This window comes from Piliocolobus tephrosceles, chromosome 11 (assembly GCF_002776525.5).
Source record: "Piliocolobus tephrosceles isolate RC106 chromosome 11, ASM277652v3, whole genome shotgun sequence".
NCBI classification, from domain to species: Eukaryota; Metazoa; Chordata; class Mammalia; order Primates; family Cercopithecidae; genus Piliocolobus; species Piliocolobus tephrosceles.
Genome location: NC_045444.1, coordinates 39954105 through 39981873, shown reverse-complemented (window position 1 = coordinate 39981873; position 27769 = coordinate 39954105). Strand labels below are relative to the sequence as shown.

The following is a 27769-nucleotide window of genomic DNA, read 5'->3' as shown; positions in this document are numbered from 1 at the left end:
TCTCCCACCCCTAAAGTAGGTGCTACCTAAGGACATGCCTTGTTCTTTTGCTCTCCCTATTTTCTTCCTTGGCAAATTAATCAATCCTCATACACCTATTTAATTCCTTATCCTTTGCCTCAACTCTGCAACACATTTCCAGCTGCTTCAGGTACATCTTGAACTTTCCCTAACTTTATAGACTCAAGAACTTCCATTTTGTTCCTGAAATATGAAAATAAATCTTGCAGTTCCTGAGGTCTTCTCTTGTAGGGTCAGAGAAATGATCAAGGAGCAGTAGTCTTCCATCAGCAATTGGATAGTCATCCAATTACTATCCAAATTGACCATTACAGGATTAGTGTGGGACACAGTAGGCTTAAAGTTTTGTACAGATTTTTATCTTAATTTAGGAATTCCATAAGTTATGATGTTTTTCTCAAACGCAAATAGCTTTTATTGGCCAATTAATAATATGGAATATAAAGTTGGTTGACCAACTAAAATATAGGATTTTAAAAGGTAAATATAGAATTTGGTTGACCAATTAAAATAGAGAAAAATATATTTTGGTCAAGGATCACATATTACCAGGCTATGGGGTAAGTAAGTAAGTGGGAAAATGTTGCCAGAACTTTCATAATAGAGTAGGGCATGCAGAAATATATTATCACATGCAGGTGCATCATGGTGGCAGTAGAGAAATGCTAATAATTCCACACCAAGAATGTTTATTTCAATTTTGGCATATTTGCAGTGTAACCACATGGTTAGCTTGGCAATTATAAAATATTTTTAGAATTTATAATGCATCAAATTTGGAATTTAGCAGATGTTGTAAGTATTGTTTGGTTGAATATATTTTTTAAGGGTAATTTAAAATATCTATTGAAAATCAACAACTAGCTTTTCAGTTATACTTAATTTCTCAGTAGTAATTAAGTATTGGTACTTACCACTCAATTTTTATACAGTTGGATGAAATTCTTCCCTCAACCTTATCTCACACACTCAGAGTAAGTTCTACTATCTAGAATCTGTTATTGCAGAATTTGTTCAGTCTTATTTAAATAAATCTCATAATTGGTTTCCTTTTTTAACTACATTTCTGGTTGACTAGAACAACAGTGAAACGATTGGTAGTCAAGTACCGAAGATAGACATCACTAAGTGTGACAATATAATCATAGCTTAAGATGTTGCACATTTATTGCAGTCGTTACCATAGAGATTTAAATTTGGCTCTTTAATAAAAAATACATAGATTTGATTTTGAATGCATTAATTTTGACAAGCAAGGTGCAGTAGGTTTCCTAACTGAACATATACAAAAACAACAGATTTGGAATTTTGTCCTAGATGTCTTTAAGGGATCAGATATAGGCATACAAAAATAATAGGTTCAGTTTATTGAATTTTTAATAAATACTTTATTAATTCTGCCATTTCAATCTTAGTTTTATAAGATACACATGTAATACTTTAGTAATACTTCATTCATATAATCTTCCATAGGGAAAACAAAAGGTAGGAAATCAGATGTTCCACTCTAAACTTGGGTATGTCTCAAAGCACAAAGTAGGAGTGTATTAGTCTGTTCTCATGCTGCTAATAAAGACATGCCCAAGACTGGGTAATTTATAAAGGAAAGAGGTTTAATTGACTCAGCTCAGCATGACTGGGAAGGCGTTAGGAAATGTACAATTGTGGTGGAAGGGGAAGCAAACACATCCTTCTTCACATGGTAGCAGCAAAAAGCATCCAGCAAAAGGGTGAAAAGCCCTTTGTAAAACCATCAGATCTTGTGAGAATCACTCACCATCATGAGAACAGCAGCACTCAACTAACCACCCCCATGATTAAATTACCTCCCACCAGATCCCTCCAACAGGTGGGGATTATGGGAACTACAATTCAAGATGAGATTTGGGTGGGGACACACCCATATCTTATCATTCCACCCTTTCAAATCTCATGTCATCACATTTCAAAAGCAATCATGCCTTCCCAGTGAGGAGGCATCTTAACTCATTTCAGCATTAACTCAAAATCTTAGCCTATTTCAGCATTAACTCAAAAGTCCACAGTCCGGCAGGGCCCAGTGGTTCATGACTTTAATACCAGCACTTTGGGAGGCAATGGTGGGTGGATCACCTGAGGTCAGGAGTTCAAGACCAGCCTGGCCAATATGGTGAAGATGCAGATGTTGGATTTTCCGTTTCTACTCAAAATACAAAATGTAACCAGATGTGGTGGCCCACACCTGTAGTCCCAGCTACTTGGGAGACTGAGTCATGACAATTGCTTGAACCCAGGAGGAGGAGGTTGCAGTGAGCTGAGATTGTGCCACTGTACACCAATCTGCGCAACAGAGTGAGACTCTGTCAAAAAAAAAAAAAAAAAGAGAGAAAATAAAAGAAGAGAGAAAAGAAAAGGAAACAAAAGAAAACAAAGAAAAGAAAAAGAAAAGCATCCATAGTCCACAGTCCACAGTCTTATCTGAGACAAGGCAAGTCCTTTCTGCCTATGAGCGTGTAAAATCAAAAGCAAATTAGTTACCTCCTAGATACAGTGGGGGTACAGGCATTGGGTAAATACACTCATTCCAAATGGGAGAAATTGGCCAAAACAAAGAAGCGACAGGCCCCATGCAAGTCCAAAATCCAACAGGGCAGTCATTAAACCTTAAGGTTACAAAATCATCTTCCCTGACTCCGTGTCTCACATCCAGGTCAAACTGATACAAGAGGTGGGCTCCTAAGGCCTTGGGTAGCTCCATCCCTGTGGCTTTGCAGGGGACAGCCCCTCTCCTGTCTGCTTTCATGGGTTGGGGTTGAATGTCTGTGACTTTTCCAGGTACACAGTGGAGCTACCATTCTGGGGTCTAGAGGATGGTAGCCCTCTTCTCACAGATCCACTAGACAATGTCCAGGGGGGGACTCTGTGTGGGGGCTTGCACCCCACATTTCCCTTCCATACTGCCCTAGCAACAGGTTCAGCATGATGGCTCAGCCCCTGCAGCAAACTTCTGCCTGGACATCCAGGCATTTTCATACAATCTCTGAAATCTAGGCAGAAGTCCCCCAACCTCAATTCTTGACTTCTGTGAACCCACAGGTCTAACACCATGTGGAAGTTGCCAAGGCTTGGGGCTTGCACCCGGTAAAAAATGGCCTGAAATGTATATTGGCTCCTTTTACCCATAGTTAGAGCATCGGGGATGGAGGGCACCAAGTCCCAAGGCTGCACACAGCAAGAGAGGCCCTGGGCTCAGCTCACTAAACTATTTTTCCTTCCTAGGTCTCCAGGCCTGTGATGGGAAGGGCTGCTGTGAAGTTCTCCAATATGACCTGGAAACCTTTTACCCATTGTCTTGGAGGTTAATATTTGGCTCCTTGTTACTTATGCAAATTTCTGCAACAGGCTTGAATTTCTCCATAGAAAATGGGTTTTTCTTTTCTATTGCATCAACAGGCTACAAATTTTCCAAACTTTTATGCTCTGCTTCCTCTTAAATGCTTTGCTGCTTAGAAATTTCTTCTGCCAGATACCCTAAATTGTCTCTCTCAAATACAAAGTTCCACAGATCTCTAGGGCACGCACAAAATGCTGCCACTCTCTTTGCATAGCAAGAGTGACCTTTACTACAGTTCCCAACAAGTTTCCCATCTCTGAGACCACCTCAGCCTGGACTTTATTGCCCATATCACTATTAGCATTTTGGTCAAAGCCATTCAACAAGTCTCTAGGAACTTCCAAACTTTCCCACATCCTCCTGTCTTCTGAGCTCTCCAAACTCTTCCAACCTCTGCATGTTACCCAGTTCCAAAGTCATTTCTACATTTTTGCGTATCTTTACAGAAGTGTCCCACTCCCAGTACCAATTTACTGTATTAGTCCATTCTCATGCTGCTAATAAAGACATACCCAAGACTGGGTAATTTATAAAGAAAGAGGTTTAGTTGACTCACTGTTCAGCAAGGCTTGTAAGGCTTCAAGAAACTTATAATCATGGTGGAAGGGGAAGCAAACATGACCTTCTTCACATGGTGGCAGCAAGGAGAAGTGCCAAGCAAGGAGAAGTGCCAAGAGCAGCATGGGGGTAACCACCCCCAGGATTAAATTACTTCCCACTGGATCCCTTCCACGACACATGGGGACTACAGGAACTACAATTCAAGATGAAATTTGGGTGGGGACACAGCCAAACTATATCAAGGAGCACAGGAGCGAGAACTTTGTAAACTGAGAGTACACAGATTTCCAGGCCCTGCTTTTCTGCTTCTTTTCACAAGACTACATATACCCTTACGTATTTTATTTATAAATTCTTCCATGAATGTCGTACACCACAGCAATCTTTCCCTCCTTTGAACTTAATGCACTCTATATCTGCATGTTCAAATGATACCTAGAACTTAGTACATTATCAGGTGCTACCTGCTGTCTTACATAACCACACACTGAATGAAATCAAGAACCACACCTTGCATATTTGCCATCCACAGGGTCTATTGCAGGTTTAGGTGTGTATTTATTTATACTGATTGATAGGTAAAATGAGGGTTGATTTATAGCAAGCTGGCTGATACTTAGAGGTGATCTGAAGTATAATGCAAATGTTACAAAATGCATTCAAGATAAAAAACAAAATAATGAGAATAAACCTCATATATTTAATCTATACTAGATCCATTATAACAATATTTGTAAAATGATTTTATTATTTATTTATTATGTATTATTCAAATGTAAGGCTTCATCAAAATATAAACTCTTAGAAAACATCTCTTGTACATCTTTTGTAACTGTATTCGGTGTACATGCAACAGTGAAAGACTGGGATACAGTTTGGGGAATGCACCATTAGGTGATTTCATTATCATGGGAACATTACAGAATGTTCTTATACAAACCTAGATGGTATAGCTTACAAACTTGAAAAGCATGTGTCTGTAATGAATGCTGTGCGCAACAGTAACACAATGGTAAGTATTTGTGTATCCAAAAATATCTACATATAGAAAAGGTTTGGTAAAAATACAGTAGTATACTATGGGACCACCATTGTATATGTGTCGTTGTTGACCAAAAAACATCATTATGTAGTGTGTGATTTTATGTGGCAAATAGGTACACATTAATTGCATGCTGAACGTCAGTCAACTTAAACATTATTACGAGAGGATGACTTCTCTCTTAACCCTCCGAGTTCTTTAGGATATTTGTGATCCTATAGACTTGGAACAGGAGAATTGAGCTGCATAAGGCCTTTTGCATTTATCATTTTTCTTCTATGCTGAATGTTCCCCCCTACAAATCCTTGCATAGACAGATGCTTCCTGTCATCTTGTTATCAGCCCAAATGTCCCCTAGGAGGGTTTCTCTGACCACTCTAGGTAATGTAGTTCTCTAACCCTCACCCTCCACCTCTGTCATTCACAACATTTTACCTAATTTTATTTTCTTCTAGGCACTTGTCTTCATCTGAAATTAACAGAATAATATTTCTGCGTATTCATTTATGGTCTATGGTCTCCCTCTAGCATAAGTTCTAGGAGACCAGGGACTGAGTATGCCCAAGAACTGGCAAACATTTTAAAATTAACTAGTAAATTCCCTGAGTTAAACTTATTTTCACATTTCATTTGAATTTAATGGCAGTTGTAGCTCATTAATCAAACCCAATCTGTATAAATGTTTCTTAAGATTTTAAAGCTATTTTTTTACAAGTTATTTAACTTTTCCTTTCCATGTAAGAAAAATGAAACCCTAATTTGTAAAATAAATAGCTATAAGTCAATTCATGGCAGCATATATTTAGATTTAAAAGAAAGTTAAACATTTCTTTATTAGAATATTTCAGGGACATTTCACATTTAAATCAGCAGGATAATTGCCTTAATTTTCAGCACCATTTTGTTTGATTAAGCACGCTTAATGGGAGGCTCTAGTGAAATTTGGCCTTAAGGGGATATCAAACTTTTCTGTTCAATAATTCTGAGCACATTAACATTCTTCATATAGCTGTTTTTATTGCCATAAATTCAAATGGCTGAATTTAAGTCCTTTATGTCTGGGATCAGAAAGATTATAAAGATTTTTAAGGGTAACATGCACATGGAATATCTGTTCATATGAGCAGAGAAGGGTAAGAAAGCCACAGCAATGAAGTATGTTTCTCAAAGTTGACATTTTAGACATTTGTCTCTAATAAGAGTATTGGTTACTTAATGTACTGAAACTCACTAAAAAGCCAAGTATTCCTGTCTTATTGCTATATACAGGGACATTCTGCTTAGCATGTTTTAAATATCCTTGTATTTGTTAAAGAACAATATTTTCAAAAATGCTTTTATCATAGTTCAGAAGTTAATTGTTTATTTTTCTTGTGTGTACTTTTATTTCTATCTAATGGTATTATTCAAGAAGGCAGAAAAACTTTCTCAATTAGATTGCTTTTCCAACAAAACTTATTTCCATTGTGTATTTCTGGATAAGCCCTATAAAATATCATTCACTTCTTCTTTATTTATTAATGGAAATGAAAATGTGTATTTTCTACATTACTATTTTTGTATAATTTTCATTCAATTTCTTTTTCTTTTTATGCATTTAATTCCTGTCCATCTTTCGGGGTTCCATAATTCTATAATTCCCTTTACTATCCTAGTTCCAACTCATTCAGGATGCCTTGTGAGTACCATTCAGCATTTATTTTTATAGAGACAACTAATACTGTAATATTTTTATCCATATATCATTGTTACATTATAGCTTCTACAGTAACTACCACTAGAGACTTACATTTTGGGACCTCATAAATATTGAGTTTTTACACTAACATAGACTCACATACACATAAATTAGATAGATATAGATAGATGAATAAAATAAACAGATAGTACTCGCGATTGGTTAGATAGCAGATGAGTATTTTTGCTGGTTTACCAATACAGTATATGCTTACAGTTCTCCAGAGAAACACTCATATGATGAGATTTTGTGAGGTCATAAAAGAGAAGAAATGAAAGTTATTAATGCAAGAGGGCTAGGTTTATGATCCATATTCTAATTCCTCATAGATGTGGTATTCTGTTCCTCTAATGTCTTTCTTATTATTCCTGAAATAGCTAACTTCTGTCAGTTCCTTAACACTCAGTTCAAACATCACCTATCTTCTCATAACTCTAATTAGGATTTGTCTTACCATCTTCTAAACCCTCATGAAATTGTCTAACAAAGCTCATATTTAACTTCTCCAAAATTTTTAGTTTGTTTAGTTCCAAGACAGCTGTTACAAGCTGGCATAGATATTTCATTGGAAATAGTAATGGCCAATTATTCTATGGGTTGCACAGATAACAAATAGCATAACCAAAACTATCTAGACAATTTGTATCTTTATTACATTTTAATCTCTTTACCAAGTTGTATCCAAGCAAATCCATTCTCTAATAACATTATTCACAAGCAACTCTGTGAACCAAACCTGTGAAGAAATGTGATGGGTCTGAGTAGAAGAAAAAGTATATATCATAGTTTTCGTGACCAGCCATTAATGTTAGTATCTACATCCCTGCATCTTGTGTATGTGAGTTCTATTTTTATCAAGAGGAAAGAATGCTAAGATAATTCAAATGTGAATTCACCAACAGTTAAGCTTGACTGAATTTAGGTAAGTTTTATTTAGAGAAAAACCCCAAATGACACTCTATCTTCAAGATATATTCCTTTATGAAATCAAATCACTGGAAAGCAATAAAATTGATAATTTTCTCTTAGTGTACCCAAAAAACCCACCATCCATTTAAAGGCATTAGTGGATGTTTGCTAAAACATGGTCTAAAATATCAACTATTTTGTGTCTACTGGACAATGTCTTTCAGAATCTAGGTCCTTTCATCTGAAGAAAGAAAAAAAAAGGTTCAGTGCAATTTTATTTGCTAACTTATTTATTTTCACTTTAGCTGTAGGAATATTTGAATAAAATTATTGATTATTCAATGTGACTAGTTTATCCCATTTTCCTGTTACTTTATTTCTCTTGCCCTTCATTTTCATCTTTCCTCTCAGTTACTTTGTTCTGAATCATTTCAATGTGAATTTTTATGTTAGTAATCTCTTAGGATGATTATAGAAATAACAGAAAAGGTGTAAATAATTGGTTATGCTCTAAAAATAAATTTTGTGTGGTACTGACCACCTCAAAATTATTTTCAAACAATTAGTTTAAGAAATAATTAAATGAATATAAAAGAGAATAGAGATTAACACCAAGTTTTAGTGTATCTAAATAACTTAAAATGCTTTATGTTTCTAAAACTATAAGCATGTCTCCATATTGAGTGTTTACAAGGTAAAGCATCATATCAAAGGCTAATATAAAACTCTTCTCATTTTCCAGTTTTCTGAACCAAAAATGTTAATGGAGGAATGTAGTTATTCAAATTATGATGCCTTAAGCTATTATAATTTTAAGAGCAATACAAGTTTTGTTAATGTTTGCTAATGTTCTTCTAAAGTTTGATTAATGTCTAATTTACCTATTGCTCACTTACTTTTTCTAAAGGAGCATATGAAGCCAGTTATTTATAGCAGTTAATATTCAAAATAAAATTCTAACACATTTGTTTTGGATAAACAGCATTCTATTAGGAAACATAATGAAATATTATTCTGTGACACTTACTCGCCTGTGCTTTAGAAATATGTATGATAGATATGACAGTCTTTAGTAGCACTGTCTCATTGTACCTTATCTAGAAATATTTTATTCTGTGGTTTAAATTTAAAAAGCCTTTCTTTGAATGAAAATATATGTTTAAACAATGGTTCAAAGCAAAGTGGTGGCCAGGTGACAGAAAAACTAGTTGCAGACACAGAAGTTAAAAATTTAAGCTATTTTTCAATATGTTTAAGGTTTATCCTGCACCAAATAGGGAACAAGAGAAACATTTGCTGAACCAAATCATTAAGATTGGTTTGTATTCTTTGTGGAGACTATGCACACATGATATCAGTTTACAATTTCATAGGATTTTTTTAAAAGGGTAACAAATCTCTATATTACCATTAAGAGAGTGATTTATCATATTTAAAGAAAAGTATCCCACAAAACCATCTCCATATTTCTCTTACAGTTTGGTTTCTATGAGTGGTCCCCAAAAAAACAGTCAAGTTTTACACACTGACAAATAACCTACTTTCATCAGATTTGTATGATTAAGTTTACAAAAAGGCAAAGAACTCTAAAAGAAAGAAATCAGCTGGACTTTTGTCTAAAATGATTTCTAATAAATTATTATGTCTGATATTTTCACTTGTCAAAATTTGAATTGTGTGGACATTGCTTAGAAAATTCTTTACTTTCTTTTAGTACTTAAAAAAAGTCTGGATACTATAAGCCCCTAAAGGTTGACAAATTTCTTTGCCTCATTTACCACACTATTCTGTTCAATGGAAACCCCTGCTTTTCATTTTTCCACTATTATGTCAGTTCTCATTTCTTTTCCACTTAATTGCTTGTACAAGTTGGAAATAAATGGATTTCACATGGGAAGACACTTCACTTGGCTATATTTTTCAGGTAATATATACTACTGTTTTCATTGTGATTTGCAAGCAAAAGAAAACTGAGGTATTTGAAGTAAATTCCATCTTGTTAATTAAAATAATAGTTACTGACAAAAGAGCTTATCTTAAGGGTAATGATAATAAAAATTAATATTGCCATATAGCTTATAAACAGCTTTAAAAAGTACTACCTCATTTAATGAATACAGTTGTCCTGAGAGGTAGATTGTTATAATCAGATCAACAGGGGTATTTAAAAGTAGCTGGATTATGATATACAGAGAATCTAATCTAAAGTATAGAGGTTTACTGTTAAGTAGATATTTTGAACTACGTTTTTCCTTCATTTGTTTCTCTTTGGAGTCTCTCTCTCTCTCTCCTCTCTCTCTGTGTTTTAATTCTTAATAGCTTTATTACAGTATAATTAACATAAAATGAACAATATATATTTAAATTGTACCACTCAATAAGAAGTTTTGTCATATGTGAAACTTGTGAGGCTGTCACCACAATCAAGATAATGAATATATACATTACCCCTAAAAGTTTTCATGCGCCCCTTGGTAGTCTCTCCCTGCAATCCTCCCTTTGCCACCTCAATTTCATGTCCACAGACAAGTTATCTGATTTCATAGATTAGTTTGCATTTACTAAAATTTTATACAAATGAAGTCATACAGTATATAATCTTTTTGCCTGGCTGTTTCATTCAGCATAATTATTACAAAATTCACCAAAGTTGTAGGGTGCATTAATAGTTTGCACATATTCTTTGTATGGACAAAGCATAGTTTATTCATTGACCCGCTGATGGACATTTGGATTGTTTCTGGCTTTTGTGTTACAAATGAAGCTGTTATGAATATTAGCATACAACTCTTTGTATGAATATGCATTTTCCTTTCCACTGAGTAAATACTCAAGAGTGTTTAAAAAGTACTAAAACTAGTTTTTGGAGTTTAGTGTAGTATTTGTACATTCTCACCAGCATTGCAGGTGCAGTTCTTCCATATCATCACCAGAGTTTAGTGTAGCATTGTACATTCTCACCAGCATTGCGGGTGCAGTTCTTCCATATCATCACCAACATGGTCCACCTTCTTAACCTTTCTTTTTTTAATAAATGTGTAGTGTAATCTCATCGTTGTTTAAATTTCATTTCCCCACTAACTGCTGAGGATTTACTCATTTGCTTATTGGCCATTTGTAGACCTTTCTTAACGAAGTGTCTATTCTAGTTATTTTGGCTATTTTTTATTGAGTTGAGTGTTTTCTTATTACTGAGTTTTGAGAGTTTTTTTTTTCCTAGATAAAAATCCATTATCAGATATATAATTTGCTAACTTCTTTTTTTCTGTCAGTGCTTTGACTTTTCATTCTCTTAATAGTGGCTTTGAAAAGCACAAGTTGTTTCTTTTTCTTTTTTTTTTTTTTTTTTTGAGATGAAGTCTCACTCTGTTGCCCAGGCTGGAGTGCAGTGGTGCTATCTCGGCTCACTGCAACCTCCCCCTCCTGGGTTCAAGTGATTCTCCTGCCTTAGCCTCCTGAGTAGCTGGGATTACAGGCACCTGCGACCACACTTGACTAATTTTTGTATTTTTAGTAGAGATGGGCTGCACCATGTGGGCCAGGCTAGTCTCAAACTCCTGACCTTAAGTGATCTGACCACTTTGGCCTTCCAAAGTGCTGGGATTACAGGCATGAGCCACCATGCCCAGCCTGAAAAGCACAAGTTTTTAAATTTTGATGATATCTAATTTACCAATCCATTCTCTTATGACTCATACTTTTGGTGTCATATCTAAGAAATATTCGTCTAATCAATGGTCACACAAGTTCTTCTATGTTTTCTTCTATACTTTTATATTTTTACATTTTGAATTAATATTTTCATGGTATAACTTATGGATTGGAGTTGTCTTTCCCCCCACATATTCAGTTGTTCTAATAATATTTCTTGAAACTACTATTCTTTCTCTACTAAACAGCCTTTGCATATTTATTAGAAATCAGTGGTCCATATATGTGTAAGTTTATTTCCAGATTTTCAGTTTTGTTGCTTTGTCTGTCTTTATGTCATTAACACACAGTCTTGATTATTACAGCTTTATAATAAATTCTAAATCCTATTTGGTTAATTCTTTTTTCTTTATTAGTGCATGTTTAGCTATTATACATCCCTTTTATATCTATATGAATAGAATCAACTTGTCAATTTCTACCTAACAAAGTAAGTTTTATTTACTATTGCATATCATTATAGATTCAATGCAACAGTAAGTAAATACAATATACTTGATATTGCAGTGAATCTATATTGATCTGAGGGAGAATTGTCATCTTAATATCATATTAAGCCTACTAACTATTAATAAATAATAGTATTTATCCTCATTCATTTAGGTCTTCTTTAACTTCTCTCAGTAATATACAGTAGTTTTTAGCGTAGATGTCTTGCACGTCTTTTGTCAGATTTATAACTTTTTCATATTTTTTACATTATTTTAGATGCTAATATCAGTTTTTTGCTGTTTGTTACTAGTGCAAAGAAATAAAGTTGACTTTCATACATTGTTCTTGTATTCTACAACCTTGATAAGAAGACTGACTTATTTGTTTTAGCAATATTTGTGTAGATTCCATTGGATTTTGTAGATAATCTTGTCTTCTGGAATTATAGTCTTAATTTTTTCTCCCTAATATGGATGGCTTAATTTATTCTTCTGACCTTATTGCTGTGCCTAAAACCTCCAGTATAATGTTAAGTAGATGTAGTAAGATCCAAAATCTTTATTTATTCCTGATCTTAGAGGGAAAGCATTCAATGTTTCAAACATTAAGTATGTGCAGGTTTTTTTGTTCAAGCCCTTTGTCAGGGCTTTTTTTTTTTTTCTTTTTTCTTCATAAATTCAGGAGTAGACTGAGTTTGTTATATACTTTTCTTGACTCTATTCAGATGACCAATCAATTTTTTTTTTTTTAGTTTCTTGATATGGTGAATTACCTTGATGGATTTTTGAATGCTAAACCAACCTTGCATTTCTGCAATGAACTCTACTTAATCAGATATATTATGTATTTGACATATGGAGAAACTTGATTTGCTAATTTTATTTAGAATTTCTGCATCTCTATTTACCAGGAATATTAATTTTTAGTTTTCTATTCTTGTAATGACTTTGTCAAGTTTTGGTATCTGTGTAATTAATGCTGACCTCATAGAATAAATTGGGAGGTACTACTTCCTTTCAATTTTGTGGAAGCATTTTTGTTTGTCTGTTTGTTTGCTTTGAGATAGAGTTTTGCTCTTCTTGCTTAGGCTGGAGTGCAATGGTGCACTCTTGGCTCACTGTAACCTCTCCCTCTTGGGTTCAAGCAATTCTCCTGTCTCAGCCTCCCAAGTAGCTGGCATTACAGGTGCCCACCACCACATCCAGTTAATTTTTGTATTTTTAGTAGAGACAGGGTTTCACCATGTTGGCTAGGCTATTCTCAAACTCCTGACCTCAGGTGATCTGCCCTCCTCGGTCTCACAAAGTTTTGGGAGTACAGGCATGAGCCACTGAGCTTGGCCTGAACTCTTCTTATTTCTACCTAAAACATTTGGTAGAATTCACCAGTTAAGTTATCTGGCCATGGAGTTTCCTTTGTAAAAAGTATTTTTAAAGTATTAAAAATTATAAATTTTTAGAATAAATTTCATTTATTTACTAGATACAGGGCTGTTTGGTTTATTTTTTTCTTTCTTTGAGCTTTAATAATTTCTATCTTTTAATGAAGTTGCCCATTTTATCTAAGTTGTCAAGTTTATTGGCATAATGAGAGTGATAATGTTCAATTCCAATCCTTTTAGTCATTTGTAGAATCCATGATGGTCATGTCACCTCTCTGATTCCCAACATTGATAATTTGTGCTTTCTCTCTATTTTTCCCCAATTTGGCTAAAATATCATCTATTTTATTGATCTCAAGGAAACAAATTTTGGCTTCATTGCTTTTCCTTATATGTATATATATATCATATATGTATCATATATATGGAATATTATATATATTCCTTTTATATTTCATTTATTTCTGCTGTTATCTTTATTATTTCCTTTTCCTTAGATATTTTGGCATTAAAACTCTTCTTTTTTTAGTTTCTGAAGGTGGAAGCTAAGGTCATTGATTTTATATCTCTTTTTTTATGTAGTTTTTTTCTTTTCTAATATAGATGTTTAGTGCTATAAATAATTCTTAAGTTTGCTTTAGTGTCACTACACATTTTTATATGCTAGTTTTCATTTTCATTACATTCCAAATAGTGGTAGTTTTACTTGTTCTTTAATCCACGGGTTTTGTTTGTTTGTTTGTTTGTTTGTTTTTGACAGAGTCTCCCTCTGTTGTCCAGGCTGCAGTGCAATGTTGTGGTCTCAGCTCACTGCAACCTCCACCTCCCAGGTTCAAATGATTCTTCTGCCTCAGCCTCCGGAGTAGCTGGCACTACAGGTATTCCCCACCATGCCCAGCTAATTTTTTTTTTTTTTTTTTGTATTTTTAGTAAAGACAGGGTTTCACCATGTTGACCAGGCTGGTCTTGAACTCCTAACCTCAGGTGATCCACCTGCTCGACCTCTCAAAGTGCTGAGATTACAGGCATGAGCCACCATGTCCAGCCTATCCATGGATTTTTAAGAAGTATGTTATGTAGTTTCTCAATATTTACTCTATCCCTTACCTCATGAATCAATCTGTCTTAAGGATACAGGTACACTTGACTGTCCTGAGTCATCACTGGGCAATGAGACCTCTAATCCTTTCTGAAAGTTCTTTCCTCAGACTTGGATTGTTTCCTCACACATATGTGAAGACACAGCTGAATACTCCCACAGGAACCTCTATACATCTCTTGAATGCTCTGCCCAGAATTCCATTACTCTGTTCACCAAATCCCAGCAGGCTTGGTCTCCCCAGACACTCAGCTTCATCTTCTCAAGTCATGGAGTCTGTTAGGATCTAGCCCTTTTATCACTAAGGCCTAGAAACTTTCACAAAGCAGTAAGCTGAGGCAATTGTGGGGCTTTCCTTCTTTGTTTCCCATCTCTCAGGGTGACCTGCTGTTCAATATCTTGAAAGTGTTATTTCATGTATTTTTGTCCATTTTTTAATTTATTCAGGTGAATGATGAGGAGAATGGTAACTCTAGTACTTGTTACTCCAAGTCTAGATGATACATACTTTTAAAAATTAATTCGGGGCGGAGCAAGATGGCCGAATAGGAACAGCTTCAGTCTCCATCTCCCAGCGCGAGCGACACAGAAGACCGGCGATTTCTGCATTTTCAACTGAGGTACTGGGGTCATCTCACTCGGGAGTGCCGGACAATCGCTGCTGGTCAGCTGCTGCAGCCCGACCAGCGAGAGCTGAAGCAGGGCGAGGCATCGCCTCACCTGGGAAGCGCGAGGGGGAAGGGAGTCCCTTTTCCTAGCCAGGGGAACTGAGACACACAACACCTGGAAAATCGGGTAACTCCCACCCCAATACTGCGCTGTAACACCGGCACACCGGAGATTATATCCCACACCTGGCCGGGAGGGTCCCACGCCCACGGAGCCTCTCTCCTTGCTAACACAGCAGTCTGCGGCAATCTCACCGCAAGGCAGCAACGAGGCTGGGGGAGGGGCGCCCGCCATCGCTGAGGCTTAAGTAGGTAAATAAAGCCGCTGGGAAGCTCGAACTGGGTGGAGCTCACAGCAGCTCAAGGAAACCTGCCTGTCTCTGTAGACTGCGCCTCTGGGGACAGGGCTCAGCTAAAGGAGCAGAAGCCTGTGAAACGCGAACGACTCTGTCTGACAGCTTTGAAGAGAGCAGGGGATCTCCCAACACGGAGGCTGAGATCTGAGAAAGGGCAGTCTGCCTGCTCAAGTGGGTCACTGACCCCTGAGTAGCCTAACTGGGAGACATCCCCCACTAGGGGCAGTCTGACACCCCACACCTCACAGGGTGGAGTACACCCCTGAGAGGAAGCTTCCAAAGCAAGAATCAGACAGGTGCACTCGCTGTTCAGCAATATTCTATCTTCTGCAACCTCTGCTGCTGATACCCAGGCAAACAGGGTCTGGAGTGGACCTCAAGCAATCTCCAACAGACCTATAGCTGAGGGTCCTGACAGTCAGAAGGAAACCTATCAAACAGGAAGGACACCTATATCAAAACCCCATCAGTACGTCACCATCATCAAAGACCAGTGACAGATAAAACCACAAAGATGGGGAAAAAGCAGGGCAGAAAAGCTGGAAATTCAAAAAATAAGAGCGCATCTCCTCCTGCAAAGGAGCACAGCCCATCGCCAGCAACGGATCAAAGCTGGTCAGAGAATGATTTTGATGAGATGAGAGAAGAAGGCTTCAGTCCATCAAACCTCTCAGAGCTAAAGGAGGAATTACGTACCCAGCGCAAAGAAACTAAAAATCTTGAAAAAAGAGTGGAAGAATTGACAGCTAGACTAATTAATGCAGAGAAGGTCATAAACGAAATGACAGAGATGAAAACCATGACACGAGAAATACGTGACAAATGCACAAGCTTCAGTAACCGACTCGATCAACTGGAAGAAAGAGTATCAGCGATTGAGGATCAAATGAATGAAATGAAGCGAGAAGAGAAACCAAAAGAAAAAAGAAGAAAAAGAAATGAACAAAGCCTGCAAGAAGTATGGGATTATGTAAAAAGACCAAATCTACGTCTGATTGGGGTGCCTGAAAGTGAGGGGGAAAATGGAACCAAATTGGAAAACACTCTACAGGATATCATCCAGGAGAACTTCCCCAACCTAGCAGGCCAGGCCAACATTCAAATTCAGGAAATACAGAGAACGCCACAAAGATACTCCTCCAGAAGAGCAACTCCAAGACACATAATTGCCAGATTCACCAAAGTTGAAATGAAGGAAAAAATCTTAAGGGCAGCCAGAGAGAAAGGTCGGGTTACCCACAAAGGGAAGCCCATCAGACTGACAGCAGATCTCTCGGCAGAAACTCTACAAGCCAGAAGAGAGTGGGGGCCAATATTCAACGTTCTTAAAGAAAAGAATTTTCAACCCAGAATTTCATATCCAGCCAAACTAAGTTTCATCAGTGAAGGAGAAATAAAATTCTTTACAGATAAGCAAATGCTTAGAGATTTTGTCACCACCAGGCTTGCCTTACAAGAGACCCTGAAGGAAGCCCTAAACATGGAAAGGAACAACCGGTACCAGCCATTGCAAAAACATGCCAAAATGTAAAGACCATCGAGCCTAAGAAGAAACTGCATCAACTAATGAGCAAAATAACCAGTTAATATCATAATGGCAGGATCAAGATCACACATAACAATATTAACCTTAAATGTCAATGGACTAAATGCTCCAATTAAAAGACACAGACTGGCAAACTGGATAAAGAGTCAAGACCCATCAGTCTGCTGTCTTCAGGAGACCCATCTCACATGCAGAGACATACATAGGCTCAAAATAAAAGGATGGAGGAAGATCTACCAAGCAAATGGAGAACAAAAAAAAGCAGGGGTTGCAATCCTAGTCTCTGATAAAACAGACTTTAAACCATCAAAGATCAAAAGAGACAAAGAAGGCCATTACATAATGGTAAAGGGATCAATCCAACAGGAAGAGCTAACTATCCTAAATATATATGCACCTAATACAGGAGCACCCAGATTCATAAAGCAAGTCCTTAGAGACTTACAAAGAGACTTAGACTCCCATACAATAATAATGGGAGACTTCAACACTCCACTGTCAACATTAGACAGATCAACGAGACAGAAAGTTAACAAGGATATCCAGGAATTGAACTCATCTCTGCACCAAGCGGACCTAATAGACATCTATAGAACTCTCCACCCCAAGTCAACAGAATATACATTCTTCTCAGCACCACATCACACTTATTCCAAAATTGACCACATAATTGGAAGTAAAGCACTCCTCAGCAAATGTAAAAGAACAGAAATTATAACAAACTGTCTCTCTGACCACAGTGCAATCAAACTAGAACTCAGGACTAAGAAACTCAATCAAAACCGCTCAACTACATGGAAACTGAACAACCTGCTCCTGAATGACTACTGGGTACATAACGAAATGAAAGCAGAAATAAAGATGTTCTTTGAATCCAATGAGAACAAAGATACAACATACCAGAATCTCTGGGACACATTTAAAGCAGTGTGTAGAGGGAAATTTATAGCACTAAGTGCCCACAAGAGAAAGCAGGAAAGATCTAAAATTGACACTCTAACATCACAATTAAAAGAACTAGAGAGGCAAGAGCAAACACATTCAAAAGCTAGCAGAAGGCAAGAAATAACTAAGATCAGAGCAGAACTGAAGGAGATAGAGACACAAAAAACCCTCCAAAAAATCAATGAATCCAGGAGTTGGTTTTTTGAAAAGATCAACAAAATTGACAGACCGCTAGCAAGGCTAATAAAGAAGAAAAGAGAGAGGAATCAAATAGACGCAATAAAAAATGATAAAGGGGATATCACCACCGACCCCACAGAAATCCAAACTACCATCAGAGAATACTATAAACACCTCTACGCAAATCAACTAGAAAATCTAGAAGAAATGGATAATTTCCTGGACACGTACACTCTTCCAAGACTAAACCAGGAAGAAGTTGAATCCCTGAATAGACCAATAGCAGCCTCTGAAATTGAGGCAACAATTAATAGCCTGCCCACCAAAAAAAGCCCAGGACCAGATGGATTCACAGCTGAATTCTACCAGAGGTACAAGGAGGAGCTGGTACCATTCCTTCTGAAACTATTCCAATCAATAGAAAAAGAGGGAATCCTCCCTAACTCATTTTATGAGGCCAACATCATCCTGATACCAAAGCCTGGCAGAAACACAACAAAAAAAGAGAATTTTAGACCAATCTCCCTGATGAACATCGATGCAAAAATCCTCAATAAAATACTGGCAAACCGGATTCAGCAGCACATCAAAAAGCTTATCCACCATGATCAAGTGGGCTTCATCCCTGGGATGCAAGGCTGGTTCAACATTCGCAAATCAATCAACGTAATCCAGCATATCAACAGAACCAAAGACAAGAACCACATGATTATCTCAATAGATGCAGAAAAGGCTTTTGACAAAATTCAACAGCCCTTCATGCTAAAAACGCTCAACAAATTCGGTATTGATGGAATGTACCTCAAAATAATAAGAGCTATTTATGACAAACCCACAGCTAATATCATACTGAATGGGCAAAAACTGGAAAAGTTCCCTTTGAAAACTGGCACAAGACAGGGATGCCCTCTCTCACCACTCCTATTCAACATAGTGTTGGAAGTTCTGGCTAGGGCAATCAGGCAAGGGAAAGAAATCAAGGGTATTCAGTTAGGAAAAGAGGAAGTCTAATTGTCCCTGTTTGCAGATGACATGATTGTGTATTTAGAAAACCCCATCGTCTCAGCCCAAAATCTTCTTAAGCTGATAAGCAACTTCAGCAAAGTCTTAGGATACAAAATTAATGTGCAAAAATCACAAGCATTCTTATACACCAGTAACAGACAAGCAGAGAGCCAAATCAGGAATGAACTTCCATTCACAATTGCTTCAAAGAGAACAAAATACCTAGGAATCCAACTTACAAGGGATGTAAAGGATCTCTTCAAGGAGAACTACAAACCACTGCTCAGTGAAATCAAAGAGGACACAAACAAATGGAAGAACATACCATGCTCATGGATAGGCAGAATCAATATTGTGAAAATGGCTATACTGCCCAAGGTTATTTATAGATTCAATGCCATCCCCATCAAGCTACCAATGAGTTTCTTCACCGAATTGGAAAAAACTGCTTTAAAGTTCATATGGAACCAAAAAAGAGCCCGTATTGCCAAGACAATCCTAAGTGAAAAGGACAAAGCCGGAGGCGTCACGCTACCTGACTTCAAACTATACTACAAGGCTACAGTAACCAAAACAGCATGGTACTGGTACCAAAACAGAGATATAGACCAATGGAACAGAACGGAGCCTTCAGAAATAATGCCACACATCTACAACCATGTGATCTTTGACAAACCTGAGAAAAACAAGAAATGGGGAAAGGATTCCCTATTTAATAAATGGTGCTGGGAAAATTGGCTAGCCATAAGTAGAAAGCTGAAACTGGATCCTTTCCTTACTCCTTATACGAAGATTAATTCAAGATGGATTCGAGACTTAAATGTTAGACCTAATACCATAAAAACCCTAGAAGAAAATCTAGGTAGTACCATTCAGGACATAGGCATGGGCAAGGACTTCATGTCTAAAACACCAAAAGCAACGGCAGCAAAAGCCAAAATTGACAAATGGGATCTCATTAAACTAAAGAGCTTCTGCACAGCAAAAGAAACTACCATCAGAGTGAACAGGCTACCTACAGAATGGGAGAAAATTTTTGCAATCTACTCATCTGACAAAGGGCTAATATCCAGAATCTACAAAGAACTCAAACAAATATACAAGAAAAAAACAAACAACCCCATCCAAAAGTGGGGAAAGGATATGAACAGACATTTCTCAAAAGAAGACATTCATACAGCCAACAGACACATGAAAAAATGCTCATCATCACTGGCCATCAGAGAAATGCAAATCAAAACCACAATGAGATACCATCTCACACCAGTTAGAATGGCAATCATTAAAAAATCAGGAAACAATAGGTGTTGGAGAGGACGTGGAGAAATAGGAACACTTTTTCACTGTTGGTGGGATTGTAAACTAGTTCAACCATTATGGAAAACAGTATGACGATTCCTCAAGGATCTAGAACTAGATGTACCATATGACCCAGCCATCCCACTACTGGGTATATACCCAAAGGATTATAAATTATGCTACTACAAAGACACATGCACACGTATGTTTATTGCGGCACTATTCACAATAGCAAAGACTTGGAATCAACCCAAACGTCCATCAGTGACAGACTGGATTAAGAAAATGTGGCACATATACACCATGGAATACTATGCAGCCATAAAAAAGGATGAGTTTGCGTCCTTTGTAGGGACATGGATGCAGCTGGAAACCATCATTCTTAGCAAACTATCACAAGAAGAGAAAACCAAACACCGCATGTTCTCACTCATAGGTGGGAACTGAACAATGAGCTCACTTGGACTCGGGAAGGGGAACATCACACACTGGGGCCTATCATGGGGAGGGAGGAGGGGGGAGGGATTGCATTGGGGAGTTATACCTGATATAAATGATGAATTGATGGGTGCTGACGAGTTGATGGGTGCAGCACACCAACATGGCACATGTATACATATGTAACCTGCACGTTATGCACATGTACCCTAGAACTTAAAGTATAATAAATAAATAAATAAATAAATAAATAAATAAATAAATAAAATTAATTCAACAACTGTTTCATTCCAACTGATTTATGAGTGTAGAAAAATGTTTTCCACCCTAGATTATTGGATGTCAGTAATTAACTCCAAGGATGTTGTGGAAGCATACACAAAAAACAAAACAGTATTTTTTTTGTGTGTTTTTTCTTTCCTTTTTAAAAATTTAATATTTTTTTTTGAGCAGGGGAGCCTTAGAGGTACATCTCAACTAGCACTTAGTATAATTATACTTTTATGCATATTGCATTTCTGGGTTTAAATGACTTTCTATGTACATTCTCTCTTGTGATTAACCATGATCAAAGCCGAATTATTAAAGGTAAGATTGTTTTTAGGTGATTCCCAGGAATGTTATGACTTGCCCTGAGTTGCACAGCTTATAACAATCACCACAACAGCTGCCATTTATGACACACTTTATGTGTTGAGTGGAGTACTCAGCACTATATACATAGTCTCATTTAATCTTTCCGTAAAAATATGAGGAAAGTGCTGTAATCTCTCCTGTTTTAGAGATGGTCACACTAAAGCTTAGAAGATATGCTATCTTACCTAAGCTTACACAGATGGTAAGTGCCAGAGCTGGGTGCTGAATGCAGGCTATCTGAATCCTAGTCCATATTTGTAACCATTCATGGCAGTGAGGCAGATTTCTGTTTCCTTTGCTGTCATCAAGCTCTTTTATTTATTTTTTCCCATGCTCTCAGTTGATTGGTCAGTAGCAGTTTTCTTCATTTTAGAATGGGCAAAATGATCTGTACCCCTGGGAATGCTGCCCCCCATGATATTGCTTATAAAAGACAAGGACTTTTGGTGTCCTTGTTGGTTAATACTTATCCTGAACAGGGTTATTAAATAAATATAGAGGATACTTTTTGATGATAATTCATAATTTTCTTGGTTCATTTTATCACTATTTTATTTCAGTATCAATTTCTCAGTTCCTGTCTAAAATTTCAACCCCTATCTATCCTCCAAAATCTAACATTTCATATACTCTTACTTCCCTTACATATTTTTCTTTAACACTTATAATTGACATTTTAATAAATTTTACTTATTTTGTTTATTGTCTGTCTCTTTCTCTAAAATATAAGTTCCATAAGAGCACAAATTTTTGTCTGTTCTGTTCATTACTGTATCCCCAGCACATACATAACACTGTCTAAACATAACTAATTAACACTTACGTTTAGACAGTGCTGTTAGAATTTATGTTATTGCAGTGATTGTTGTGTAATGCAGTAAGGAGAAATATTTGAAACAGCTTTCGGAAGCATTAAGATCTTCCTCCTGTTCTCTGGTAGATATACCTGATATTCTCACTGCTATTGAATGTGTATCATCTTCCATTAGAGGCTATAGCCAGTAAGAGGAAGATAAGATTATAGATGAGAGAATCATCTCAGAATTGTGGAGGAAGCTTGTATTTGCATGTTAGCTTCTTTCTTTATCTTAATAATATCATCAGCTGTTAAGTTTGTTATGTTATGGAGAGATGAACCTTAATGAGGAGGTAAGAGTATGGTATTTAACAGCACAGTCCTTGGTGTCAGAATGCTGTGGGTCAACCCTTAGCTATTCCACTTACTACCTAGTATAAATACTAATAGTCACTATTATTATATGCCGAGGGTCTTTCTCCTAAGGTTTCAAGAGATTTTTAAACCCTTTGAAACTGTATTTAAATCTGTCGTCTTTACAAGGTTGGAAACATCTTTCTTAGGAAATCTACAGCTCTCATAAAATTTTCAAATGTCTTTAAGTACAACGATCAAGTGATATGTTACAAATAAATCTTTGCAATGTATTCCTTTGGTTTGGCTTAAAATCCCTTGGGGTCAGTCCGAATCTTAACATTTTGCAAGCCCTAAATATTTCTGTCCTTTTTACTTAGACTAGAACGTATGTAGACCACAGCTTCAAAACCACAATAACTTCACTATTATTGTAACCACCTTTTTACAGTTGAGTTTACGTTCACCTATACTCACATGACAGACCAAAAAAAAAAAACTCACACAAAAATTTATAAAGAAAATTATCACATTTTCTTAACAATAACACCTATGCATCTCTGTCACAGGAATGTAGTTCTTTGAGAGCAAAGAAGCATCATGCTTTATTCATCTTCGTTGCCTCATCCCCTGGAAATGTATAACTTGCTCAATGTATATTTGTTGTGTAATGATTGAGCTGGATATTAGATTCAAACCTTCTGATTATAAATGCTCAACATATTCTCATTTCATCAAGTTATGAAATTAGTCTAAAGAGAGATGAGGGGTCTCAATCTTTTGCTAATGTGCTATTCTAGCATTTTTCCTTATTCAATGTCTTCCTCAGCTACAGCACAAACTATTAAGCAAACATATTCATGTCGCAGAGAAGAAAGTAAAACATAAAAGTCTAATAAAAAGCAAAATATATCTTTTGTTTCTATTAAAGTCATATGGAAACTAAAGATAATACATTTTAAAACACTTGATATTGTTTTAAAACAGTCATTGATATGTATTTTATTTCTTAATAATCACAAAAATCAATTACAGAAACCCTCTTGTGTCATTTTTGAGGGATTTGATTATTCTTATGGCCCCCAGCTGCATTCCTTCTGTACCCCTGGTATCTGCCTCACCTATCATATCCTCAAGTCTTCCTTTTTATACATTTATACCTCTGTTACATTTCATGATCAGATCCTCCTCGTTTATCATATTATTCCACTAAATTCTTTCTGAATTCTACTCTCAATCAGTTAGATAAAGAGCATTCCTCCAATCTGGGACATATGTGATAAAAGTAAAAGGAGTCCATTGGCAGAAAATCAAGCTTAATAGGTAGGGAGGAAAGAGGTGAATTCGAATTTTAGGAAGACAAGAGAAAAAGTAGCAAGAGGATCCTATATAGTAGCAATATTTCTGTGTTGATTTTATTTCTTACATAACCCAGCGTAGCACCCAAAGAATATCGGTTAATGAATGAGTAAATTCTCTCATTATTACATCTAAGAATAGAAGCAAATTGTTTTTAAACTTTTGAATATATTGATTTTCTTTTCTTTTTCTGTCACCTCTTACTTCTTTCACTGTAAGAACTATATCAGGTAATAATTTTGGGTTCTCAAATGTCCTCAAAATTTCTGCAAAGATTTACTGTCCATGGACCCGAAGGCAAGAAGATATTCCTGAGTGTGGTGCTGAGTTCGGTTTGGCAAGTTTCATGAGAATATAAGCAGATAGGCAAATGCAAAAATAATAAAATTCCATTAACTAAGGTTTGTTTCAGACATCTGGCTAAAAGGAAAGTTTACAGGCAAAATAGTAATATAACTCGGCCATCTTACTGATTTTAAAATAATTTATCCAAGATCCACTGAATTCTACAGTAGAGAAATTCAAGGTAACTCATTCTCAAATTTTAACATTTTCTTACACAACATCACACATATTTATATTATAATAATGAAAAACAAACTTTACTTTTGAAATGAGAAATTAAAAGGCATAATTTTTAAACTTCATAGATAAATATATCTAAACTCTTATAATTTTATTGTACAAATATTTTGGGCAAAATGATGGAATGTTTCGTATATTTTACACTGAAGCTGGGTGTGGTGGCTCACGCCTGTAATCCCAACACTTTGAGAGCCAGAGCGGGGTGGATTGCTTGAGCCCAGGAATTTGAGACCACGCTGGGCAACATGGCAATACCCTGTCTCTACAAAAAATAGAAGAAAAAAAAAAAAAGAAAGAAAAAACTAGCCAGGAGTAGTGTTGCGCACCTGTAGTCCCAGCCAGGGTGGCTGAGGTGGGGGGATCACCTGAGCCCTGGAGGTCTAGGCTGCAGTGAGTCCTGATTGCGCCACTGTACCACTCCTGCCTAGGTGATGGAGACTCTGTCTCATAAAACAAAAACAACAACAACAAAAAGCACACACAAATAGTTTACACTGAATTTTAGGTAGAAAAAAAAGCAGCGATTTGAAAAAACAAAACCACTATGTTAGTGCTTATCAACTTCGTAGCATGAAAGCAAACTTATGTCTTCATTTTTAAATTTTTTGAATATAAAAAATTATTTAAATATTACTTAAATTATTATTAAACATTTCCTAATAACATATTTGTAAGGACTTACTCCTCAATTTTTATTTACTTGGAAGGCCATTTATTAAATGAATTTGCTTTATTCAAACTGATTTATCCAACAGTAATGTTAGTGAAAATGGTCATACTACTTGCAGAATTATCCAAATTCCTTTGACCACAGTTCATTCTTAAAGTTTTCTGAAAACAATCTCAGGCAGTAGTTGCAGTAGTTGCAAATTCAGATTACATAAATACTTCCAAATTTCAGTTCAAAAACACAAAGTGATTCTATAGAGTAACACTTTATTAAAAAATAAAACCCTTCTTTATTTCAGCAATTGAAAGTCCTAATGTATTTTTACTGTGAATAAAAACATTATTTTTGAAAACAAAAATTACCTATAATTTTCCATTTAACAGTAAATATTGCATGCAATAGGACTCTGTCAAATCTTCTAAATATGTATTAAGATGACCAATTGATTAGTAATTTGTATCACTTAGCAAAAATGATTTGACAGTAAATTACTGGGTCTGGTATGTGCATGCTACAGCATAGTATGTTCAGCGTTAAAAAATAAAATAAAATGCAATTACCCTAAAAGACATTTCAAGATTCTCTCCACCCCAGATATCCATTCCTGCATCGTAAGTTCCTATCTCTTCAAAGTAGTTTCTGTCAATAGAAAATAGGCCACCAGCCATAGTAGGGGTCCTAGTTGAAAAAAACAAAAAGAAAAGAATATCTTTTGAAAACAATGTGTGGAGTTTAATGAGACTGTAGCACATATTTTTGAGACATTCTAAATATTAAAAAAATCTCAAACTAGAAACATAAAGTCAAGGTGTAAGAAGTTTTAATATTAATAAATAGCATTTTTTTTCACATTTTCTGTAAAATTCAAATTAGTTTTTGTTTTTCTTACAGGTGATCAAATAGATACATGAAAGTGACACTGGCCATGGAAGACTGGGACTTCTATATTCCCTCTGAAAATCATAGTGAAGAAAAGTTTTTGTCCTTTGCACTGTCCTTGAAGTGGTTAGATGGTCATGAAACTACCAGTTGTGAACTTAGGTCACACAGTATAAATCATTTTTATGTAAACTCTAGAAAACTTTGGACATGGTTTTACCATGAAGAGATCCATAGCCTATTTAAAAATGAAAAAAAAAATAAATTCTATAAAATGTTTATAGAAAATAAGTATCTAGTGATAGTTACAAAGGTATTTTTTAACATAAGGGCTTTACATCTCATTGTTTATTCTTCACTTTACTAATTAAAATGATAGAATTAATGATCTAATTGTATGGCTAAACATAAATCCCATAGGATTTATGGAATTTCTGTTATTCAGAGGTTTGAAAGGACAGTTCGAAGGGATTCTACTAAAACTTTTTCCTAGGAATAAATGCCTTTTGGTTTCACATTCTTAATTCTTCTATAAGAGCTGAGAAGTCAGATGTGAATTTTTTAAAGGATTAGTTAATTGTCAGTTTAAAAGATGAATTAAAGACAATGGTTAATGAGTGAGCGACACAAGTCTTTCTATATATAAGCAGTGTATATTAAAAGTTAAAAAGAAGATTGTAGTTGTTCACAAAATAGATCCATACTGGCAATGATGACTTTTGAATGTTAGTTGTAATATAGTGGTTTGCAACCTTCAAAGCACAATAGCAGGACCTGAGGCACCTCTAAAAAAAAGATGGGCATGCTTAAGTACCACCCTCTACAGATTTAGATTTAATTGGCTGGGGGTGGGGGCCTGACGGTGGCATTATGTAAAGTTTCTATTGAATTCTAATGCACTGCCAAGGGTGAGAAACTGCTATAGAAACTGAGATTTGGAATGCTCATCTAAGTAGTCTGTGAGGCTGTTAAAAACCAAATATTTTGCTTTTGTCAAAATTGTATTCTCCTCTGCCAAAGGTTATGCTTGTGTTTTAATTAAACAGAATTGTTCACTGAAAAACCACTAAATAATATTGTACTTGGACATCTACCATATTGCAGAGTTCTGTATTTCTCCCAGTGCTCACTGTTTTATGCTCAGGTAATTAACTGTCCATCAGTTGGAGTAGCAGAGCCTTGCTTAGTCTCAGAGCTATTTTATTACTTTTCATCTTGCTGGGTTCCTATCATGAACAGTATCATTGACCTTCTGAGTTATAATGAGAAACACTAACAAAGCTAAGCAGATGGTAATTAGGAAGTAGCCATGACTCTCACCTGATGGGGGCTTTGGAACACTATGGCAATAGCTATATAAGATATTACAGTGCTGGAGAGTCTATTTGATAAAATTAGGAACCAAAATTGCTGCAATTATCCTATCATAATGCAACCAAATGCTTAATATTGTTAAGTGATGCATTTTTAATGATCAGTTCAGAGTGTCTATCTACTTATCTACTTACTGATAAAGTACTGGCACATTTTAATTTAAATAACATGTATTGAATTTCACCTTACAATTGGTCATCACTCTTATATGTGAGAAATGTGTAAGTGGCTAAAAATAAACTATGCTTAATAGTTTATTTTTATACTATTGAGAATGACTCAAATAATTTTTACTTATGCTTGAAAATAATAAAAATAATAAGATAAAATTACAATTCTTCAAGAAACTCCTGTATTTTCTGAAGATAGATACTCCTGGACAGATTTTTGGGTTTGCAATATCAGTTAGCTC

The 27769-nt window shown here is 35.9% G+C and overlaps 1 protein-coding gene across 10 annotated transcripts in view; it reads right to left on the bottom strand.

The window, feature by feature from the left end:
* GALNT13 (polypeptide N-acetylgalactosaminyltransferase 13) overlaps positions 1-27769 on the bottom strand; it is a 594017-nt gene that overhangs the window by 195105 nt on the left and 371143 nt on the right. For all 10 annotated transcript variants that reach the window (XM_031936436.1, XM_031936437.1, XM_031936435.1 and 7 more), the window contains one exon: positions 25665-25782. In XM_031936436.1, coding sequence (XP_031792296.1) covers positions 25665-25782 — 118 coding nt within the window. The remainder of the gene's footprint in view (positions 1-25664; positions 25783-27769) is intronic.